A 23,979-nucleotide genomic window follows, 5' to 3' on the forward strand; every position below is an offset into this window, starting at 1 on the left:
CAGGACCTCACAAGTGTGCCTGGCACTGAGTAAGCATTCAGTGAAGGTTGGTTGAATGGATGAATGAATGAATGCTGGATTAAGAATCCACCCAAATGATACCTTCAACCCCCCAAGGTAGCCCAGGAGTAAGGGAAAACATTTTAGGTGGAAGCCTTGCCCAATACTCACCTCCTGTCCTGTTACCATGCATTTTGGATTAAATGTAGAATAGGATGGTTTGAGTAGCTAACAGCTGATAAAAAGCTATTATGTAATGGGCATAGTGTCTTGGGAAGGCAATGCCTGCTGCCAGAATGTTTGGAAGAAAAAAGTAGTGTGCTTATCTCTGGAAAGGTTTCCTTAAAATATCACATCATTGCACACAATAGCTGAGTTAAATAAACTGTTTAGCTGAAGTTTTCATCCTGATTACAAATGAATGGTGTTATGCACACAATAGCTTGGAAAAAGCCTCTAGTGATGTTGGGAGATTTTTGTTGGGGACAGATGTCTGTTTTATTAGGCATATTATTTTCATCAGTTTTACAAACCATTGTTCTCAACTCATAAACCTGGCTTATGATCCAAACAAAAAGTAATTTGTGGAGGAGGAAAAGAAGGAAATAAAAAAAGAATTAATGAACGAGGAGTTCGTTGTTCCCTGCAACTTAGCTTTCAATAACAATTTGCTATATGGCTCGGTGCCTGTGGCTCAAGCAGCTAAAGCACCAGCCACATACACCTGAGCTGGCAGGTTCGAATCCAGCCCAAGCCCGCTAAACAACAATGATGGCTGCAACCAAAAAATATCCGGGCGTTGTGGTGGGCACCTGTAGTCCCAGCTACTTAAAAGACAGAGGCAGGAGAATCACTTGAGCCTAGGAGTTGGAGGTGCTGTGAGCTGTGATGCCATGGCACTCTACCCAGGGCGACAGCTTGAGGCTCTGTCTCCAAAAAACAAACAAAAAACAATTTGCTGCATGTGCCCATTTAAAGGAAGTATCTGTGGGCCTCAGAATGCATAGAGTGAATGTGATCTTCAAGGAGGGACTCAGCTTTTTTAATTCTTGGAGTCCCTATGATGCTGAGAAGGAGAGTGAAGACAGGCAGGGCTGGTGAGGGGAGGAGGAAGTACTGTAATGAACATGGACAGAGGCTGAAGAGCGCGGGGCCAAGAACACAGTGACCAACACTGCAAGAGTCGGGTAATACCTGTTGGTAGTGTAGGGGAAACAGAAATTCTCTGCATGTGGGTATGTGAATGCCTACAGCCATCTTGGAAAACAGCTTGTCATTACATAATAGTATTGAACCTGTTTGGTGGCCTGTGCTTCCACTTCTAGCTCCAACCTAGGGGTGTCCAACCTTTTTTTTAAACTCTGCCGCACATTGGAGGAATAAGCATTATCTCGGGCCACGCATCAAATACACAAACACTAATGAAAGCTAACTAGCAAAAAAAAAGGTCTGTGCATATTTTTCTTGACATCTGACACCACAGGTAAGCAAAAAAAAATCCTCACAAAATCAGAGTGCAACCCACAGGCCCAGGCCCTGGTATACCCTGGAGAAACTAGAACATGTGCCCCCAGAGCCAAGCGCCGTACAGGAGAGTAATAGCATTGCTCATCATACCACAAAAAGAAAAATTAAAAAGTGGTAGAAACAACCCATAGTCCATCAGCAGGAGAGCAGGCAAAAAGCTGTGAATTCATACAGTGGACACAATACTACGGTGAACTACAGCAATATCCATTAATGTGGCTCAACCTCAAAAAACCAATACTGAGTAAAAAAAGCAAGTTACCAAAGAGTTAGGCATGACTATGATTTAATTTATGTAAAGATGAAAGAACGACAAAGGTAAACAGTGTATGAGTTAAGGCTAAAGACATATCCATCAAAACTATTAAATATCCAGAGAATGATTATCAAAAGACTCAGAATAGTGATTGCAAAGGTGCCAGTCATTTTTCATGCCTTAAAACCAGCATTCATTGTTACTATTCTTTAAAGTGTACAGATGATTATATACTCTTTTACAAACATTATTCATTTAAAATTTTTTTTTTTTGTTTGTTTTTTTGTAGAGACAGAGTCTCACTTTATGGCCCTCGGTAGAGTGCCGTGGCCTCACACAGCTCACAGCAACCTCCAACTCCTGGGTTTAAGCGATTCTCTTGCCTCAGCCTCCCGAGTAGCTGGGACTACAGGCGCCTGCCACAACGCCCGGCTATTTTTTGGTTGCAGTTTGGCCGGGGCTGGGTTTGAACCCGCCACCCTCGGTATATGGGGCCGGCGCCTTACCGACTGAGCCACAGGAGCCACCCTCATTTAAAATTTTTAAAAAGTAGTTTTAAAACAAAAGGAAAGAGAGATGGTAAGAGGCGACTGGGAAGAGGGGGTGGCAGAGAAGAAAGGCTCATATCAGCTGGACCGAGAAGATTGTTCCAGACCTAAATTTTTGAGTTCCACTCAAACACAACAGGTGATGCTAAAAAAGGAAGGGCCTTGAAGCTCATGGGTCCATAAACCTCCATTGCCCTCAGTGGTTCTCAACCTTCCTAATGCCTCAGCCCTTTAATACAGTTCCTGTGGGTCGCAACCCACAGGTTGAGAACTGCTGCAAAAGGTTATATAAGTGTATGAGTGACAATCATCTGTGGATCTGAGTGTCCACAAAGTGTGCTGGAACCAATCAACCCTCCATGGATACCACATCTAACAGCTCAGTATCCACCTAGGGAGAGAGAACACCATGCCTGGGAGTAGGCATTTAACAAGTATTCACTGAAAGAACAAGACATATCAACTTACAAATAGAATCGTTAACCATTTTCTCTTCCTTAACAAGAAGAGAATGTGAGGTTTGGCATCTATAGTGAGCTTTGTCGTCTTTGCTTTCCTTCATTTAAAAACAGATGGGTGAATGGATGGGCATGTGATCCAAATTGGTCCAATAATCACTCCTCTCACCAGGCTCACACCCGAAGCTTCTGACAGCAGAAGAACCAAGACACGGGCGAGTCAAGCTCCTGCAGCCCGATTTAAACCCTTACCCCAGCTGTGCCTGAAGATCTACTCTGCCTGTCCCTTTCAGTTCAATGACTCAATAAATTTTCTTTCTTGCTTATGACTTGGAGTTGTTTTTGGTTTTTTGCTTTTTGCAATTGTAAGTTCAGCCTATGTCAGGTAGAAGGATTAGCTTCCCTTAGGAAAGACACAGGTCTAAGTTTTCATAGGAATAGCTCTTAACTTTTCACATCTCTAACAGTTTGCTGGTTCATTTTGGTAACTCACCTTTCACCAAGTAGGACATTTGATAGATTTATAAATGAGGGAAAGTCCAGTGTGTTCATAACAGGATAGGCATGGATAGGAATAAGCAAAGTGTCATCTCCCTAAAAGTAATGGGAAAAAAGTCAAGCTTAACATTCTGAAGACTATAATTTTTTTTTTTTTTTTTGGACACAGAGTCTCAAGCTGTTGCCATAAGTACAGTCCCATGGCATCATGGCTCATAGCAACTGGCTCAGTCCCATGGCTCATTCAACTCTTGGGTTCAAGTGATCCTCTTGCCTATTTTTCTATTTTTAGTAACGACAGGGGTCTCATTTTTTGCTCAGGTGGGTCTCGAATTCATGAGCTCAAGTAATCCACCTGCCTTGGCCTCCCAGAGTGCTAGGATTACAGGAGTGAGCCACGGCACCTGGCCTTGAAGACTACAATTTTTTGAAGACAAACTTGTAATAATTTATTTCTTATCTTGTTTTCTATTATTTAAAAATATTTCCTTAAGAAGCATCAGTGCTTAAGTACAACATTAGAAATACTAAGTTTTCTTAGCCATAAATGAAGTATAGAAAATTTTAAGTTCTCTTCATTGAAATGATGATCACTATTATCTAAGAAAGCTGAAGATAACGGTGCCTCATGTAGCTACAAGACAGTAATCAATCTGCTTCTATGTCATAAACTTACAAGAAAACACAACCTTTAGCAACCCAAGAAAAGTATAAGCCAGCGCAGAATCATCTGATCTAGACTGCTAGATCTATTCTAGCAGAGAATAGAAAACAATTTATTGGCAAGAGGGAACAGAAACCTGCTTCTGGAATTGCATAATATTGACCTGAGAGCAAGATCTTTGACCTCTCAAGGCCTTGTTTCTTCCTTTGCAAGACAGAGATAATTATGCCTTTCTTTCAAGGTGTTATTAAGAATTAAAGCAGGTGACGGCCTTAAAAAGTTAAAAGTACTGCATAAAAGTGAGGTATTATTATTGATTAGCATTACTACTTAGTAGCAAATACGTCCCACACTTTACACCAAGGCCATTTTAGGGTTTTTTCTTCTGCTCAGTGCAGAATCTTCCTTCTGAAAGCAATATTCTGGTTTCAATTTTAGGCTTTTTAAAAAAAAAAATTGTAACTTCGGCCAGGCGCAGTGACTCACGCCTGTAATCCTAGCACTCTGGGAGGCTGAGGCAGACAGATTGCCTGAACTCACCAGTTCAAGACCAGCCTGAGCAAGAGTGAGACACTAAAAATACAGAAAGTAGCTGGGGGCATTGTGGCAGGCCCCTACAGTCCTAGCTACTGGGGAGGCTGAGGCAAGAGAATTGCTTGAGCCCAGGAGTTGCAGGTTACTGTGAACTGAGACGCCATGGTACTCTACTCAGGGTGACAGAGTAAGACTGTCTCAAAAAGGGTGGCACCTGTAGCTCAAGCGGCTAAGATGCCAGCCACATACACCAGAGCTGGCGGGTTCAAATCCGACCTGGGCCTGCCAAACAATGACAACTACAACCAAAAAATAGCTGGGCGTTGTGGCAGGCGCCTGTAGTCCCAGTTACTCAGGAGGCTGAGGCAAGAGGATCGCTTAAGCCCAGGAGTTTGAGGTTGCTGTGAGCTGTGACGCCACAGCACTTTACCCAGGGCGACATAGTGAGACTCTGTCTCAAAAAAAAAAGAAAGAAATAAAGAAAGAAAAGAAAAGAAAAACAGGAAACATTTGTTACTAAAGCATGCTCTTCCATTTTAGTTTTGAAACATCAAGAATTTTGTTAACCCAGGGCTCTCAAAAAAAAAAAAAAAGACTGTTTCAAAAAAAATTAATTAACCAATTAAATAAAATAATAAAAGAAATTGAAATTTCAAAAAATAATAATAGTTTGCCGCATTCTTAAGGAAATGTGTTTTTTTATCTAAAATACCAATTGAGGTATGTTGGGTCTAAGGATCTTTCCCTCCTCCCCTGTGGAACTGTTATCTCTAACAGGTGAGTCAATGAGACAACACTATTGATTTATAAAAGTTAAGTTTGTAATTTTTTTTTTTGAGACAGAGCCTCACTACATCGCCCTGGGTAGAGTGCTGTGGTATCACAGCTCTCAGCAACCTCAAACTCTTGGGCTTAAGCGATTCTCTTGCCTCAGCCTCCCAAGTAGCTGGGACTAAGGTGCCCGCCACAACGCCCGGCTATTTTTTGGTTGTAGTTGTCATTGTTGTTTGGCAGGCCCAGGCTGGATTCAAACCCGCCAGCTCTGGCGTATGTGGCTGGCACCCTAGCCGCTGAGCTACAGGTGCCGAGCCAAGTTTGTAAATTTTTATGTAACTTTTTTTTAAAAAAATGAAAGTCCTCGGACGCCGGCCCCATATGCCAGAGGTGGTGGGTTCAAACCCAGGCCCTGGCCAAAAACTGCAACAAAAAAAAAATGAAAGTCCAAGTGAAATGCCTTTAAGACAAGTGTCTCCTTATTGTAAGATTGTAAGTAATAAAAGCATTGCTTGAAAAGAAAACAAAAAAGGGCTCAGCATCGGTAGCTCAGTGGCTAGGGCGCCGGCCACATACACCAGGGCTGGTGAGTTCGAACTCAGCTGGGACCTGCCAAAAAACAATGACAACTACAACAAAAAAGTAGCCAAGTGTTGTGGTGGGTGCCTGTAGTCCCAGCTACTTGGGATGCTGAGGCAAGAGAATCACTTAAACCCAAGAGTTAAAGATTGCTGAGAGCTGTGACGCCACAGTACTCTACCCAGGGCGACATAGTGAGACTCTGTCTCAAAAAAAAAAAAAGAAAGAAAGAAAGAAAAGAAAAGAAAAAAAAAAAAAAAAAGAAAAGAAAAACAGGAAACATTTGTTACTAAAGCATGCTCTTCCATTTTAGTTTTGAAACATCAAGAATTTTGTTAACCCAGGGGCTTCTCAAATTGCAAGATTAAGCTTGGAGTATAGAGCAAAGGGTGACAGTTATAAGAGAAGGATTGCCTGCTCCAGCTGGAGACCAAAGGGTGAATTAGATGACCTTAGAAAGGCTCAGAACTCAAAGGGCTCCCACCTCCCTACAGACCCTTAGGGCTGCCTCTGCAGGCAGTCCCAGACACAGCCTGTAGCTGGTGTTTACAATCACAACTAAGTGGTTGCTATTTAACCTAGCACTTAAAGGAGTACATTTAAGTTATTTGAAAAAGCCTTCATTAACTACCAGTGCCACATGATAAATGAAGCTCTATGGACAGGGCAGTGAGACACATGCAGCAAACAGTGTCTCTTGCCTCTGTCCAGGTCCTCAGAGCCTGACACTCTCCCAAGGAGAGCCATGTCACTTTTGGTTGTGACCAAGGCGACAAGCCTTGTAGTCAGAGGACTGGCTCCTGGGAGGACACCAGGCGCTGGCTGAGAAAGCTCTAACTGGTCATTCCATCTCTCTTTCTTCCTCCCTTGAGGATGTAAGTTTCAGCCCACTCTCCAAAAAAGAAAAAAGCAATTTTGAGAAACTTGCCTTACAGTGAATACGGATGCAGTCATAATAGTATCGCCACTCATCTGGAGAAAATGTAATGGTGATCTTCAGAGATAAGCCAGGGACGAGGCGGTGCTCCTGGAAGACAAGAGGGCTCTTGTCACTGTGGATGACAGCACACCGCACACCTGGCCCACGTGAGCCCATGACACAGAAAGCCACAACCCACAAAGAACACCAGGGGGAGGACAGGTAACCACACGGCGCTTACCTTTTTCACATAATTGATCTGAAAGTATTTGGTTTGTGGGGGTAAAACATGAACATGTGTATCTTCATCGGAAACATTGACCAGATGCTGGGAGAGAAAGAGAAGCGTTTAGAGTAAATGCACTTGTTTAATTTCTTTACATATTCATCTCCTCATTTTTTTATACCTTATTTTTAATCCTAAAGGGATTTGAAGAGATATCACATATTTTTTTAAACATTTTAAAAAATGTGAAATACAAAACACTCCATTTAAAGAATAATAAACACACACACACACACCGATTTTGAGAATAATAAACTATGCCCTATGTTCCTACTGTCCCCTTAGGAACAGTAGCAGAGCCTGCAGCCCCTGGTCCCCCACTATAGTTACAACCCCTCCCCACAATTCTGAACAATTATGCTGTGTGCTTTTATGGGCCTCGATTTAGTCCTGTGACTCAGCTGAGCTAAGAAGCCAGCCACAACTCCTACAGGTTCTCCAGGTGCATTCCACTGGTTTGGGGTACCAGAAAACCAGAAAAGATAATGTGCTGAGAACAGCCACTGATCCCTCCCTGGGGCAAATGAAAAGGCAAGGTTGGGAGTTCCCTGACAATGACAGGAGAAGGCCACCCCTGTGAGTCAGGATCACAGGGATAAACTAGCTGGATCTCTGAAGAAAGACGTGTTTCTCCCTCCTCTGCTTAAGAAGAAAGCAAGAACTTGCCTTCTGAGGATCTGCACTTTGCCTGGGCCAGGGAAAGGTTGAGAGACCTCTGGTTTCTAAAGTCTAGGCCAGCTGCTGGGCCTGTCGCCACGGCCTCACATTTTTTGAGGCCCTAAGTTAGACTTCAGCCGTTATCTCTCAATGAAATTACGCTGTGTTTGCATATGTTAAAAGTTCTTCTTTGTTACATGTGACCATTCAACCACAAGTTTTGTGACCCTGTTTTTATATATCATCTTTTTTTTATTGTGTTAAAAGTCTTAAAAAAATTTTCCCAGGCTCTCTTGACCTCCAAGTGGCAGTCTTGGAGAAGGTGTGGGTGCCCAGAGTCCTGACCCAGTCCTGAGCCTGGAGGGGGAGGCGTGTTGGGCCCACGGCACTCAGAGCTCTGGGCCTGGAGGTGGTGACAAAGAGCTGTGTCCTCAAGCTCGTCCTAAGGGTAGGATTGTGAAGGCCTCAAGCCAGAGTCCAGACAGAACTGGAGCAGAGGTGCTTCTAGCATCTGTCATTTGCTTTAAAATAATTCAGTAAGGCAACAAATACGGGTATATGAACTGGTTTTTCTTTTTTATTTTGAACTGCTTTTCACATTTATCCCCAGGGTGGTTAGCCTTAGAAGAAACCAGCAACCCACACTCCAGGAGTACTTAGCAATAAAAGATGTCATCCAGCACCCACACTCCAGAAGCAGCTGCCAGAGTATTTCAGTTATTCGGAAGTAAGTTGATGCTGGTGGTCTTCTCAATTAGCAGAAGGAGTGGTTAGGATATATGGATTAGCTAGAAATATTATCCAGGAATTTGCATTCTCGAGCAAAAGGGATATGAGAGTCTGGTGAGCCCAGAAGCCTAATATCCTTAAGAATGACATTCAAGGGTCCAGGAATTGAATGACTTTCTTAAAGAAAAAACAACATAGGCTCAGCGCCCATAGCTCAGCAGCTAGGGCTCCAGCCACATACACTGGAGCTGGTGGGTTCGAACCCGGCCGGGGCCTGCCAAACAACAATGACTACTGCAACCAAAAAAAAAATAGCCAGGTGTTGTGGCAGGCGCCTGTAGTCCCAGCTACTTGGGAGGTTGAGGCAAGAGAATTGTGTAAGCCTGAGAGTTTGAGATTGCTGTGAGCTGTGATGCCACAACACTCTACCAAGTGACACAATGAGACTCTGTCTCAAAAAAAAGACAAAAGATTCCATTCATGATAATAAAAGACACATAATTTGGCTCAGCGCCTGTGGCTCAAGCGGCTACGGTGCCAGCCACATACACCTGACCTGGTGGGTTCGAATCCAGCCCAGGCCTGCCAAACAATGACGGCTGCAACCAAAAAATAGCCCGGTGTTGTGGTGGGCACCTGTAGTCCCAGCTACCTGGGAGGCAGAGGCAGGAGAATCGCTTGAGCCCAGGAGTTGGAGGTTGTTGTGAGCTGTGATGCCATAGCACTCTACCCAGGGCAACGGCTTGAGGCTCTGTCTCAAAAAAAAAAAAAAACAAAGACACATAATTTGGCTATAGTTTCTCATACTCACCTTTAAATATTTTTGATCTGAAATTGTTAATTTGGATCAATAGAGAAAAAAGAGAAAACTCAAACAGGTTCAGCGCCTGTAGCTCAGTGGTTAGGGCACTGGCCATAAACATCGGGGCTGGTGGGCTCAAACCCAGCCTAGGCCTGCTAAACAACAATCACAACAACAACAACAACAACAACATAGCCAGGCATTGTGGCAGTCGCCTATAGTCCTAGCTACTCGGGAGGCTGAGGCAAGAGAATCGCTTAAGGCCAAGAGTTTGAGGTTGCTGTGAGCTGTGACACCATGGCACTGTACTGAGGGCAACATAATGAGACGGTCTCAAAGAAAAAAAAAGAAAAAACTCAAACAAAAATTTAGAGATTTAAGTGATAGGAGTTCAGAAAGAGCAAGAAAATGTCCCACTTCTATTTGAGATTTGAAGTGAATGGAGACTAGCTGAGACTGAAGGGCCCAGGCCACCTTTCCACATGGCAAGCATCAGAAAAGTCAGTCAACAGACCACAGCAATGGCAGAGGGGAAAAAAATCATTCTTTTAACAAGGACATTTCAACCAAATGTTACCTACAACAATTTCAGGGGCCATGGAGCCAATGAGCTTTGCGATGAACTTAAAACAATAGTAAGAGGTAACAAATCAAACAATGAACAAATTGCTCCCTACCTTTTAGAAAACCAAGTCGATATCCAAGAGACTGATTTTCAAAATATATTTGAATACTTCAGGGTCTATTAATTTTCTAATGCTCAATTTTTAGTTGTGAATACTCATTGCTCCCTGCAATAATCCACATTCTTTGTCCTACCAAAGACTATGTTGTCTGAGCCCTAGGAGGACTGAAGAAGCCCTGCAGTACAATCCCCTTATGTATGAAGACACAGACATTTGGTTCTGCCCATGGAACACGCAGCTGAGTGGCAGAGTTGGGCCTGGAACCTGGTCTCCAGCTCAGCTGAGGTTTCTTTCCACGACATCCCACTGTCTCACTGCTCAGTGTATCTCAGTGTCCAAACCACACTTCCTATCTTTCTTTTTATACTTTATTAGTGGATCAGCTTTATTTTTAGAATGCTAAAAATAACATCCTTTTATTAATAAAATGGCATTCCCGCCTTTCCATTTGTAACTAAAACTGAGAAAAATAATCATCATTCAAAGAATAAAAAGAATTTTTGAGAAAAAGAATTAAGTACTTAGAAAGTGTGTGTTAATAGGCGTGGAGTCTGTAGCTCAAGTGGCTAAGTAGCCAGACACATACACTAGAGCTGGAGGGTTCAAATCCAGCCCGGGCCAGCTAAACAACAATGATGACTACAACCAAAACATAGCCGGGTGTTGTGGTGGGCGCCTGTAGTCCCAGCTACTTGGGAGGCTGAGGCAAGAGAATCACTTAAGCCCAGGAGTTGGAGGTTGCTGTGAGCTGTGATGCCAGAGCACTCTACCCAGGGCGATAACGTGAGACTCTGTCTCAAAAACAAAAAAGTGTATTTTAATAAATATTCAACATTCATTTGAAAACATAGCAAAATAGGAGTAACCCTGTGCTGCCCTTTAGGCAAGATAAAATTGCCTAAAATCCTACCCAGTGCCCCAATTTTGGGATCAGTAGATACCCCAATTTCTTCAGAATCTCTCTTTCCATGAGAGCTGACCTTCTCCTGGCTCTGTGGGGACCAGTTCCTGGCGGTGTCTCCATAGGGTGCCATATTGACATTAATGTGCAATTCAGCCCATTCTGTGGGTTTTCAGAACCTTTTCCCACTCAAAAAAAAAAAAAAACCCACAAAATGAAGACCACCAGCCATATACCAAGTAGTCAAGAGGTTAACAGCCATTCCTCAGGATTTCCCACATAGGTCTGACAGTTCTCCTCACTCCCCTGCCATGTCTGCTTAGAGCAGGCGTCCTCAAACTTCTTAAACAGGGGGCCAATTCACTGTCCCTCAGACCGTTGGAGGGCTGGACTATAGTTTAAAAAAAAAAAAACTATGAGCAAATTCCTATGCACACTGCACATATCTTATTTTGAAGTAAAAAACAAAACGGGAACAAATACAATTCACACCGCTTCATGTGGCCCGCGGGCCGCAGTTTGAGGACGCCTGGCTTAGAGCTTCCTTCTGTGACCCCTTGGGAGAGTCTATTCTCCCCCTGGAAGGAAGAGCAGAACCCACCCTCTGGTGAAGTCTTGGCTTGGAATAGGTGGGGAGCTAACCTTCAAACACAGCATTTCAGCTTCCAACTTCAGGGGTACAGCTTCCCAGAGAAGGCTAATACTTAACACAAGAAATCTGGGGACAAAATTCAAGCAGCCTTATACGTTCTTCTTAAAATGCATTTTGGTCATGTACTTTACTCTAAAATTTTGCCCTTTTTCAAAATATGAGAGGAAATTCGATACATTGGGAAGATTTACTATATTTATACTATGGCTACAATTTCTCCCACCCCCACACATTGAGAAGAAGCCACTGGGATTTATGGCCCTAAATTTGAGAAACATTTGAGATGCTGAGTGGGGAGCGACAGATCTCTAAAGGCTGTAATAGGGAATTGGAAAATCTTAGAAAGCTGGAAGAAATGGTTCATTTATTTAAGACAAGACTTTAGGCCAGGCTTGATGGCTCATGCCTGTAATCCTAGCATTCTGGGGGGCTGAGGCAGGTAGATCGCCTGAGCTCAGGAGTTTGAGACCAGCCTAAGCAAGAGTGAGACCCCCACTCTACTAAAAATAGAAAAATTATCCAGGCATTGTGGCGGGTGCCTATAGTCCCCTCAGGAGGCTGAGGCAAGAGGACTGCTTGAGCCCAAGAGTTTGAGGTTCCTATGAGCTACAATGACAAAGATGCCCAGGGCAACAAAGAGACTATCTCAAAAATGAAAACAAATAAACAAACAAAAAATGATGCGGCTCGGCACCAGTAGCCAGTGGTTGCAGCACCATCTGTATGCACGGAAGCTGGCGGACTTGAGCCCAGCCAGGGCTGGCTAAACAACAACAAAAAATAATCGGGCGTTGTGGTGGGCACCTATAGTCCCAACTACTTGGGAGGCTGAGGCAGGGGAATCACTTGAGCCCAAGAGTTTGAGGTTGCTGTGAGCTATGACAAAAAAAAAGATGACACTTTATAGATTAACAATTTTGTTTTGGGCTGGCAACAGCAACACCAGTTATCTTAGGGGAAAATTGATGGATAGATTATTTACTTAATAAATATAATTTTCCAGGCAAAAATCATTCCACAAATGGATAAAAGAATTTAAGGCGGTCTTGGTTTTGAGAAAACTGGGAACCATTATTTCAAATTTTAAAGTAAATTGAAACACTGATTTCAATATGAATTCAAGTAAAATGTTTTAAATCCTTTAACCAGATCTGGATCGATCTCAAATGTTAATGAACAATTTATTGCAGTTTTAAACACACATTCAATCATTCCACTCAAGGGTAATTTACATAGTTTCCTGTAACAAAACCAAGATAAAAGCAGTTATTGGATTTCCCCCCTAGTTTGGCAAGAATCTCAAGGTAATTGCCTTTAGCTTCCGTTCAACTTTGCTGGTAGAAACAGGAGGCTGTCTGTCCCAACATCTCCCAGAATGTAATTAGGATGAAATCATCTTATACTTTTATCTACTTTTGTTTGTTTTAATGTCTGATAGAAGTGTTATGATTATTTAGGCTTTACACCGTATTTACTTGGAATTAGTGAGTCCCTGCCAACTCAACCTCTTCTTAAAAAGTGAGTTCAGTCTCATCACTCCAGTGCTAGGAGTGCCTTCTCACACTAGGCCTCGTGCTAGGACGGGGGAGCGGCAGGACAGAAGACACACAGCCTCTGTTCTCCAACAGAGTGATGCACATCGAACCTCCCTATCTTTTTCAATACTCCCTTGCTGCTCCTGCATTCTCAGTGGGGGCAGTATCACACACCAGGGAAGTGAAATTTGATTCTAGGAAGGACAAAGCAATCCTAGACATTACAATGGCCGCAACCTTCTGAAGTTCAATCCTTCCTACCTGACAAGTCTTATTCCTTAGTATATAGTTTTTTTCATTAGTGTCTCCATAGGGGATGGTAATGAAAGAAAAGAGAACCACATCCATCTTCTGAAATGCCAGTAAATTGATCGCCCTCGAGTATATCATTCCCCGGCTCAAAAACACTTCATTGACTTCCTGCTACTTTCTGACTTATACACATGCTTCTTATGTGGGCATTTTCTTCCCAACCCCCACGTCCACCTTCTCCACCACGTCCTCCCTCAAAAGCCCCGCTGTCTAGATACACCAGATTGCACACTGGTCTCCAAATATGCCACATGCTCACTCAGCCTGAACTTTTCTCATGTCTTCCTCTGGGCCCTGAATGTCTTCTCCTCGCTTCCCGCTTGTTGTTGGGCTACCCCTTGGCTCTCCTCTACAAGCCCTAGTTATACCCTCCTATGTGGGTGAGATGGTGCCTCTTCACCACAAAGCACTGCCTTCTTAATTCATGCCATCTTGCCTGACTGGTAGCATGTTTGATTTTGGGGGTGATTTATTAGTGCCTTCTACCACCTAGAAGACTTCTTGATTTTGTTTGTCCTAGCATTTCCCGTAACTCTTTGACATGATGTTTGTTTGGCACATACCAGATGCTCTCACCACCCACATGTGGGATGAAACATAAGAAAATCCTTAACTCTCCATGATCGCATTAATGTACACAGCTATGATTTGATATTAATAAAAGAAAATCCTTAACTCTATTAAAAATTTGACAGCAGGGCTGCTTGGGAGGCTGAGGCAGGAGAATTGCGTAAGCCCAAGAGTTAGAGGTTGCTGTGAGCCATGTGACGCCACAGCACTCTACCCGAGGGCAGTACAGTGAGACTGTCTCTACAAAAAAAAAAATTTGACAGCAGGGCAGCACCTGTAGGTTAGTGGGTAGAGCACTGGCCACATACACCAAGGCTGGTGGGTTCGAACCCAGCCTGGGCCAGCTAAAACAACAATGACAACTGCAACAACAACACAAAATAGCCAGTCATTGCGGCCAGCATCTGTGGTCCCAGCTACTTGGGAGGCTGAGGCAAGAGAATCGCTTAAGCCCAGGAGTCTGAGGTTGCTGTGAGCTATGACGCCACGGCATTCTACCCAGGGCAACAGTTTGAGACTCTGCCTCAAAACAAAGAAACAAAAAACAACTTGACAGCATACACCAGACAGTACAACTTCATTGGAGATAACAAAATAATATACAAAAATGATCCACTGGAGATATAAATAGGAAAGCATATAGTTGGTATATGATTAAATTATGAAGAGGGCAAAATAATTTTAAATTCAGTAACATTACTAGAATCATTGACATTAGACTAAGCAAAAAAGGAAAAAAAAAAAGTGTCAGTTAAAATAAGCTACATAGGCTCTGCGCCCATAGCACAGCGGTTATAAAGCCAGCAACATACACCAAGGGTGGTGGTCCGAACCTGGCCTGGGCCAAGTAAAACAACAATGACAAGTGCAACCAAAAAACAGCTGGGCGTTGTGGCGGCGCCTATAGTCCCAGGTTCTTGGGAGGCTGAGGCAAGAGAATCGCTTAAGACCAAGAGATTGAGGTTGCTGGGAGCTGGGACACCACAGCACTCTACCAAGGGCAACAACTCTGTCTCAAAAAAAAAAAAAAAAAGCTATATATAAAGCATCACGTCATTGTTAAATTTCTGGTAGTCGCTTTCTAAATGACCAGTTAATTATTAACTCTAATAACTACCATCTTGTAAAGAATGTAAATAATTCTTGAAAGTAGAGGAATGTTGGCACCTAATTAAGACTTAAGTGATTCTGAGGAAAGTCTCTGTTAAGAAAGGTGAGCCCTCCTCTTTGAACCCACACACTGGAAAATACCACCTGTGACAAACTTACAAGTTTTATAAAACATCCATTATAAAAAAGAATTGTGACTTAACATTGCTAAGATTGCAATATTTTTCAAAATGATGTGCAGATTCAATGCAATTTCTTTCAAAATCTTAGCTGGTTTTTACAGAAATTAATGAGCTGATCCTAAAACTCAAATGGAATTGTGAGGTACCCAGAATAGTCAAAATGATCTTTTAAAAGAACTAAATTGGAGGACTCACACTTCATTTCAAAACATACCACAAGCTACAGTAATCAAGTATGGTACTACCTTGAGTACAGACATATAGATCTATGAAGTAGAATTAACAGTCAGTAAAAAAAAAACCTTAAATTTGGGTAGCACCTGTGGCTCAGTGGGTAGGGCGCCAGCCCCGTATACTGAGGGTGGCGGGTTCAAACCTGACCCCAGCCAAACTGTAACAAAATAATAGCCAGAAGTCGTCGCAGGTGCCTGTAGTCGCACCTACTCAGGAGGCTGAGGGAAGAGAATAGCCTAAGCCCAGGAGTTGGAGGTTGCTGTGAGCTGTGTGACAGCACAGCACTCTACCCAGGGCGATAAAGTGAGACTCCATCTCTACAAAAAAAAAAACCTTAAATTTACAGACAAATGATTTCAACCGGAGTGGAAATGGAGGAAAGAATAGAATAATATTGGAACATGGAGGAAAGAATAGAATAATAGAATAATATTGGAACATGCAAAAAATTAAAGCTGAACCCCTACTTCACACAATACATAAAAATTGATTAAAATGAACTATAGACCTAAATATAAGAACTAAAACTATAAAACTCTTAGAAGAAAAGTAGGAGAAAATCCTTATGATTTGGGATTCAATGGTTTTTTTAGATATAACACCAAAAGCATGAGTAATAAGAGAAAAAATAGATAAATTGGACTTTATTAAAATTAAGAAACCAGTCGCTGCACTAGACTATAAAGAGAATTAAAAGACAACCAATAACATGGGAAATATACTCACAAGTTATAAATCTACTACGGTACTTGTATCCAGAATATGAGGAACTCTTAAAACTCAACAATAAGAAGACAAATCACTTCATTATTAAATAGGCAAGGGATTTAAATAGACATTTCTTTAAAGAAGATATATAAATGGCTAGTAAGCTCATAAATAAAACTATAGTGAGTTGAATAGTGGCCTCAAAAAATATGTACACATTCTAACCCCTGGATCCTGTGAATGTGACCTTATTAGAAAAAAGGTTTTTGCAAATGTTATTAGGTTAGGGATCTTGAGATGAGACCATCCCAGATTACCCAGTTGAGGCCTAAATCCAGTAAATGTCCTTTTAAGAGCAAAAGAGGAAAAGACCCAGGGAGACAGAGGAGAAGGCAACGTGAAGTGAGAAGCAGAGACTGGACTGATGCAGCCATAAACCCAGGGACACCTGGAGCCACTAGAAACTGGGAGATTCTCCCCGAGAGTCTTTGGAGGAAGTGTAGCTCTGCTGACACTCTGATTTAGGATCCTGGCCTCCAGCACTGTGAAGGAATGCATTTTTGTTCTTTTAATACCTCAAATTATGGTAATTTGTTACAGTAGCCACAGAAAACTAAAAGAACATATAAAGCAACAGTTCTACTCCTAAGTATGTGTCTAAGAGAACTGAAAATATGTCCACGCAAAAACAAGTGCATGAATATTCACAGCAGCATTATCCATGATGGCCCCAAAGTGTGAACAACTAAACATCCATCTACTGATAACTGAATAAACAAAATGTGATCTATCCATACAATGGAATATTATTCAGCCATAAAAAGGGGTGAGGTAGGGCGGCGCCTGTGGCTCAAGGAGTAGGGCGTCGGTCCCATATGCCAGAGGTGGCGGGTTCAAACCCAGCCCTGGCCAAAAAAAAAAAAAAAAAAAGGGGTGAGGTACCAATACATGCTATCACTTAAATGAGCCTGGAAAACATTATGCCAAGTGAAAGAAGTCAGTCACAAAAGACCACATACTGTATGATTCCATTTGCGCTAAATGGCCAGATGTCAATCTATGAGATAGAAACTGGATGTTTGCCTAATGTGGGGGTTGGGTAGGAGTTGGGGTAGGGGGACTAAGAGAGTAGAAAGTGAGTGACTCATAGTGGGTGTGGGCGCTTCTCTTTGGTTTGCTAAAATGTTCTAAACTTAGACTGTGGCAATGGCTATACAACTCTGAGAATATGCTAAAAGTTATTAAATTATATGTGTATGACTGAGTTTATGGTATGTGTGTGGGTGAATTTATGATATGTAAATGGCTGAATTTATGGTATGTGAATTATATATCAATAAAGCTGTAAGAAAAAGAGAATCATAAGAAGCAAGTAATAAAATTCTATTTTAGCTTTTGATATATATTTCGTTTATAAACAATGGATAATTATGAATCATAAATAATTTTAGATCTATCCTACCATAATCTAGGCAGCATACCTCACAACCAGGAAAAGTAGGCCTTGAAATGAATCATTAACTTGAGTCTTTGATGCTGTGTTCTAAGAAATGTGACCTTAGAGGTTGAAGGGTGAGGTTCCCAATCACAGTTTTAAACCCCAGCTCTTACTCTAAGAGGAAATGCTTGGCACCTAATAGTTTCCCCTCCTGGTCTGTTCTCTGTCCCCACTTCAATGTGTAAAGAAACTGTGTTCTCTTCTGTTTGTGGGCACTGTCTGACAGAAACCTAATAGCTTTACCATTTGTCAGTTTCCTCCAATCTTTCTCCTTACTCCGAACAATCTAACATGGTAATTGGGAACTCTTTCTTAAAATGATCTGCCTTAAGATGAGGCTTCTAAGAATGCAGAATATCTCAGAGAAGAGTCTGTGGTGACTGGAACAGGGCAGAGGAGGAACACCACATACAAAGGCAGGGTCTCAGAGGACCCCTGTGAAGACAGGCCAGCTCTGCCCCTCCCCAGCACGTGCTCAGAGCCCAGTTTGGCTCAGATATAGAGCCCAGGAGGCAGTAGTTCTGAAACACCCTGCCTGGTGTTTGGGGGATCATGTTGATGTCACTGAGGTTGCTGAGTCCCTATTCATGTAGGTTACGACAGGTAGGACCCTGTGGTCACACAGGTTGCACCCCAATCAATATCAGGACAGGAAGGACTGGCCCTCAGTGTAGTTCCGTGGTGAACCAGTCACTACAGGCTCTGGCCGCTTGTCCAGAAGAGATGAATGAAAGGCTAGGCTGCCACATGGCCAAAGCAGAGTGACAGGGAAGCCCAGTGGAGCTGACCCTGCCTCTCCAGACCTGGACAAGTTCTCTCTGGCCAGAGCAACTGATTAGGCACTGGCATTTGACCCAAGCAGATAAAATGGAACCCAGGCTGGAACCTCCTAGGAAAGGGATGCCCCGCTCCCTGGTGCTGTGGGCATGCAACAAGAGCGGTTTAGAAGCAGACAGTCTAACAGCCAAATTCTGTCTTCATCATTTACCATCTTTGTGCTCTGAAAAAAGTTACAGGAGAACCTCCATAGTTGATCACCTGCCTACACTGACCACCTGCATAAGTTTGCCTAATTTTCACAGACCGGACATGCACCACATGTATGTATCAGTACAGCAGGCCTAGTTCCTTTTGTTGCCCACCTCTGTACATTGACCAGTTTGTTATGGCCCTTGGGTGATTGACATACAGAGGTTCTACTATATTAACTTTTTGGAATCCTGGTTTCCTCCTCTAAATAATGAGAGTAATAATGCAGCATCCAAAGAGCTAGCATAAGGACTGAATTAAATCACATAAAACACAAGACCTGGCCCCTAACAGTCTCTCAGCAATGACACCTGTTTGGAAAGAGTGCTGGGGGGAGCCTGTGGAGTAACCAGTCCAAGGACACTGATGCAACTTTAAAGCTTCTCATCATGGAACTATCTTTCTGGGCCAATTTTCACCTGCACTGGCTGATTATGCTGTCCTTTAGATGAATGAGTAACAGAACATTCATGTCATTTTGTCATCATGATTAATTATCCCACTTAAGAAGTACCTACCAGAGTCTGTTTGTGGTGTTTTTCTACTTGATAGCCTCCAAAATGTAATATGCCAGGTCTTGCCTGTATGACCTTATTATTCAGTAGTTTTGCATAAACTTCTATAAAAACAAAGTAGATAAGTATATCATGAGACATCAAAGAAAATATTAAAGAAGATCCTATTCACATAGAAACTCTTTAATTTTTGCCATTTTAAGCAGATAAAAGTTGCAGACAGTAGACATAGCTGTCAACAAGATTAATTATCTGTTCCAAATAAACTGTACTCCTTCTCCCTCTTTATTTTTAAACATCACTTGGGAGATACTAGCATCACAATACAAATTCATATATATTGTCTACTACCTAGTACAAGAATTTGCTCTTCACCCATTTTGTACACATCTTTGTACTAAAACACCAGCTCACAAACAGTACACAGCCTGGCTGTGCTCTGACACTGAACTTACTTATTACATACCAAATACCAAAGTATCCAAACACAAAATGTTTAATTTTATTACTGCGTACTTAATTTTTTTCTTTTTCTTTTTTTTTTTTGAGACAGAGTCTCGCTATGTTGCCCTCAGTTGAATGCTATGGCATCACAGCTCACAGCAACTTCAAACTCTTGGGCTTTAGCGATTCTCTTGCCTCAGCCTCCCAAGTAGCTAGGACTATAGGTGCCCACCACAATGCCCAGCTATTTTCTCTTTTGTTGTTGCAGTTGTTTTTATTTGGCCCGGGCCAGGTTTGAACCCGCCACCCTCGGTGTATGTGGCTGGCACCGTAACCACTGTGCTATGGAGGCTGAGCCAACTTCTTTTTCTTTTCTTTTTCTTGCAGTTTTTGGCCGGGGCCAGGTTTGAACCCACCACCTCTGGTATATGGGGCCGGCACCCTACTCCTTTGAGCCATAGGCGCCATCCACTTTTTTTCTTTTTGAGACAGTGTCTCACTATGTTGCCCTCGATAGAGTGCCATGGTATCACAGCTCACAAAAACTCAAACTCTTGGGCTTAAGCAATTCTCTTCCCTCAGCCTCCCAAGTAGCTGTCACTACTGGAGCCCACCACAATGCCCGGCTTTTTTTTTTTTCTTTTGTAGCTGTCGTTGTTTTTTAGCAGGCCCAGGCTGGGTTCAAACACCACAGCTGTGGTGTATGTGGTCGGCACCCTAACCACTGAACTACCAGTGCCAAGCCTGTGTACTTAACCAAAAGCTAAGTACCCAGCAGAGGAGTGGTGACTTTATTCTGCATGCAAGAGGAGCCACTGAAGGTATATAAGCAGAATAGAGACAAGTGTCAGCCAGGATTCTAGAAACAACATTGACAAGACAAGAACGAGGCCAGGGAGGAGAACACTTTAAGAGTCCAGGTGACCCACTAAAGATGAGAAACCAGATGGGGGGTTGGGCGGGGAGGACAGACAGGAGAGACATCTGAAAAAGCAGAAGCAACAGAACTTATTGACTAATTTCTACCACAAAACTCTATCATTTAAGCAGATAAATTTGAATAGAACCATTGTTCTTAGTAATAAAACCTTGATAAGCCTATAAAATTATATAGATAAATCAGCACCAAAAATTCCTTTATGCTTTCTGGACTTAGGCTCCCTCCGAAGATACGAGTTATAGAGCAAATCTGTTTTCTAGCCACTTACTGGATTCTAGGAGGTGATTGGGTACTTCTGTCCTTTTCTCAGGCTCCTGCACCAGGCTCTTCAAAAGGAGGGGTGACACATTATTAAAGGGTTCTTCAGCATTCTTTAGTTCTCTGCTGGGGCTTTTCACCACTGCCATTTTATCATGAAAAATGGAGTCTTCCTTTTAAAGCCAAAGGTCATTTCCTGGGGAGAAAAGAGTAGCAGTATAATCATCCATGAGAAAATAGGCACATTTTTTTCTCATTCCCTGACAAATGCACCTTGTCACTTCGTGGCTGATTGTGGTTCAGGCGATCCCTGCCTCTTTCCTCTGGTGGCCGCTCCATTCCCACACATGGTTGTCCCATTAATCTTCTTAGGACACACATCACAACCCAATACTGTGCCATTGGTCCAACCCCTCTGGAATCCTTCATTTTCCTCAAGAGCTTTTCCCAAAATGCACTCCTAAGATGCATCTTGAGCTCATGAGGGTCATGTGAAAGGGAAAATAAAAACTCTCACAGTCAAAGAAGTTAGGAAAATATTGAAGTAAATAGTTGAGTAAGAAATCTTCTTTCTGAGATTTCTTCAAGTCAGTTTCTTAGAGCTCGTGACCATGGAACCCTTTAACATTCAGAGACACTGTTTATAAGACACTGGCATTTCTGTGTCCCCTTTCTGGGTCCCTCTGCCAACCTGGAGTAATGAGGAGATGAAGCCTTGTCATAGCCCTGGGGACATTTCTAAGGACTGTGCAGGCCGGTGTCAGATTTCACTTCCATTAACACAGTTTTTAGTTCTACTTTCTTCATGAAGTCTACACTGATCCTAAGCCCCTTTACCATTCTTTAGCAATCTCTGCTTTCACTATTTGACATTGATAACTTACTGCCCTGTAATGACATTTTACAAATCTCATATTTCCTTAAATCTTGCCCACTCCTCAGCACCGCCTCCTCCTCACCTGCTCTTAGACCTGGCCAGGCTCACCCTCCTGGTCCCTCAGTTTCACTGTCAAATGCACGAGTAAGCCATTTCCACAGCGCCTCCTCGCCTGCTCACCCACCGACCGCCACGTGAGCTCGTCTGTCTCGCCAAACTCCACACCCTTGGTCCCCTCGCCCTGTCCTCTACTGGGCAGACCTGCGCATCCTGGCTAACGCCTCTCCCCTCAGCGACCCTTTACTCCATCCCCAGACCCGACGCATCGCCCCATCCTAGTTCAACCCTGTGTGCCCGACCTCTCCTCCGACCCAGGTCCAAGACTGACTTGCGGTTGGACCCCCGCTCCGGGCTCAGGCTGCCTCTGCAGCTTGGCGGCTGCCCCTTGGCCGCCCCTGGGCCACCCCCGGCCCCGGGTCCGAGGCCGCTCACACTGGGGATCCTCCCGGGCGGGATTCGCCCGAAGCCTTACAGACTAGGAGCGTCGCCATGACGACGCGGACGCGCTCGCTGGGTGCGAGGCCGGACGCGACCAAACTCCTCCGGGACGTGGGGGGGAAGCGGGCAGCTGAGGCTGGAGGACCGGGGACCGTGGGTGACTTCTGAGGTTTCAGAGCCTCCGCGAGGCCTGGGAAGGAATAGAAATAGCAACTTATAGATATGGGAGGCTAATGAATTCCGAGGGGCAATGAAAACGTTGGGGAACAACATAAACTGGAACCCCGCAAGAGCAGCCCGCGAGAGGGGAGGACCGTGAGGCGGGGCCTCCCAGGGGCAGGGCCTGAGCTTCCCCAGACTGACTGGAGATCGCTGAAGCCGCGCTTTTTTGTAGTTTGTTTGCATTTTCTATTACAGTAAATTTCAAACTGTGGTAGGCAAAATGGCATAATGGACCTCCTACACTCAACTGCAATAATGATCAGCTCATGGTCAATCTTGTTTCATCTCCTCCGTTTCCTCACTCCCTGTATTATTTTGAAGAAAATCCCAGACATCATTTCAACCATAAATATTTCAGAATGTACTTTTAAAAGATAAAGATTCTCTGCTTAAAAAACATGAACCACAGTACTAGTACCTTTAAAATTACAATACCTTCTTAACATGTTCAAATATCCAGTACTCAAATTGTCTCATAAATGCAGAAAATATTTTTAAAGAGTTTTCCAGTTTGGGTCAGAACTCAAATAAAATCCACACACTGGAATAGATCGATATATCTTTTAGGTTTCTTTTACTTAATAGATGCCCCCTCCATCTTTTTTTGTTGTTGCGTTCATTCATTGACAAAACATATAGTGCTTGATATTGATGGTTAGGGGTTATAAACATGAAACAGGGCATCTCCCCTCCCCTCCCTTGACCTGTCCACTCTCTTCTGCTCATCCATAACATTATCCTTTGCACAGATAGCTCAGGTTTCTCTCTTCCCAGAAGCTGTCCTTGTCTTGCTCTCTCCTTGTATGATTTGATGCTCACTTGTTACTGTTTGTGGCTTTGCGTTGGTAACAGATTACAGTAAGACTCCAGTGATGGGGATACCTGCCATTCCTGCATCGTCTCTTGTGCTAGATGTATGTATCCATCTTCCCACTGGAAATGCTCTTTTTTTATCTTCTCATGTTCCATTCCCTCCCTCCACCATCTTACTTATTAAAAATCTCCCCACATTTCAAGACTAGCACTAGATAAGGTCCACTGTCCACCCTCTTCAGAACCTCCAGGCCAGAAGGACTCTTTCTCCTCGGGCCTCCATAACACTGTTTCATCATCTTTATCTCTTCATATGTTGTATACATCCATTATTTGTGCATGTATCTTAAGCTGCAGAATTCTTAGGAGAGGGAACTATACCTTATCTTTGGCTCTCCTACAGCCCTTGACCCAGTTCTTCGTCCATACTGATTACTCAGAAGCTGTTGCATTTAGCCTAAGTTGTTTTAGCTCTTTCTGTTTCATTCCATAAGGCTGTAGATTTCAGAAGAACAAGTACTATGTTTCCCACAGTCCCAGACCTTCCACTGCAGCGTAAACCATGATTGCTTCCATATACTTGTTGATTGGTATTGGATAACACTGTTTAAATTGTGCTTAATTTTTTCCATAGAAAAATTGGCCATTTCTCTCTCACATATAGATAACACATAGGTGTCTGTATAAACAGTTAACCAAATTGCATATGTTAGTGTAGTGGACACTGCTGGTTGCTTACTTCTATTTTCTTTAAACAGAAGCCC

The 23,979-nt window shown here is 43.0% G+C and overlaps 1 protein-coding gene across 1 annotated transcript in view; it reads right to left on the bottom strand.

The window, feature by feature from the left end:
* CFAP221 (cilia and flagella associated protein 221) overlaps window positions 1-22,196 on the bottom strand; it is a 144,597-nt gene extending 122,401 nt beyond the window's left edge. Inside the window, exons 1-6 of the mRNA XM_053597662.1 lie at window positions 22,042-22,196; window positions 20,816-21,001; window positions 19,167-19,267; window positions 6,999-7,085; window positions 6,767-6,865; window positions 3,283-3,383 (exon numbers count right to left, since the gene is read on the bottom strand). Coding sequence (XP_053453637.1) covers window positions 3,283-3,383; window positions 6,767-6,865; window positions 6,999-7,085; window positions 19,167-19,267; window positions 20,816-20,954 — 527 coding nt within the window. The 5' untranslated portion in view covers window positions 20,955-21,001; window positions 22,042-22,196. The remainder of the gene's footprint in view (window positions 1-3,282; window positions 3,384-6,766; window positions 6,866-6,998; window positions 7,086-19,166; window positions 19,268-20,815; window positions 21,002-22,041) is intronic.
* Window positions 22,197-23,979: the final 1,783 nt, after the last annotated feature.

This window comes from Nycticebus coucang, chromosome 7, assembly GCF_027406575.1.
Source record: "Nycticebus coucang isolate mNycCou1 chromosome 7, mNycCou1.pri, whole genome shotgun sequence".
NCBI lineage: Eukaryota > Metazoa > Chordata > Mammalia > Primates > Lorisidae > Nycticebus > Nycticebus coucang.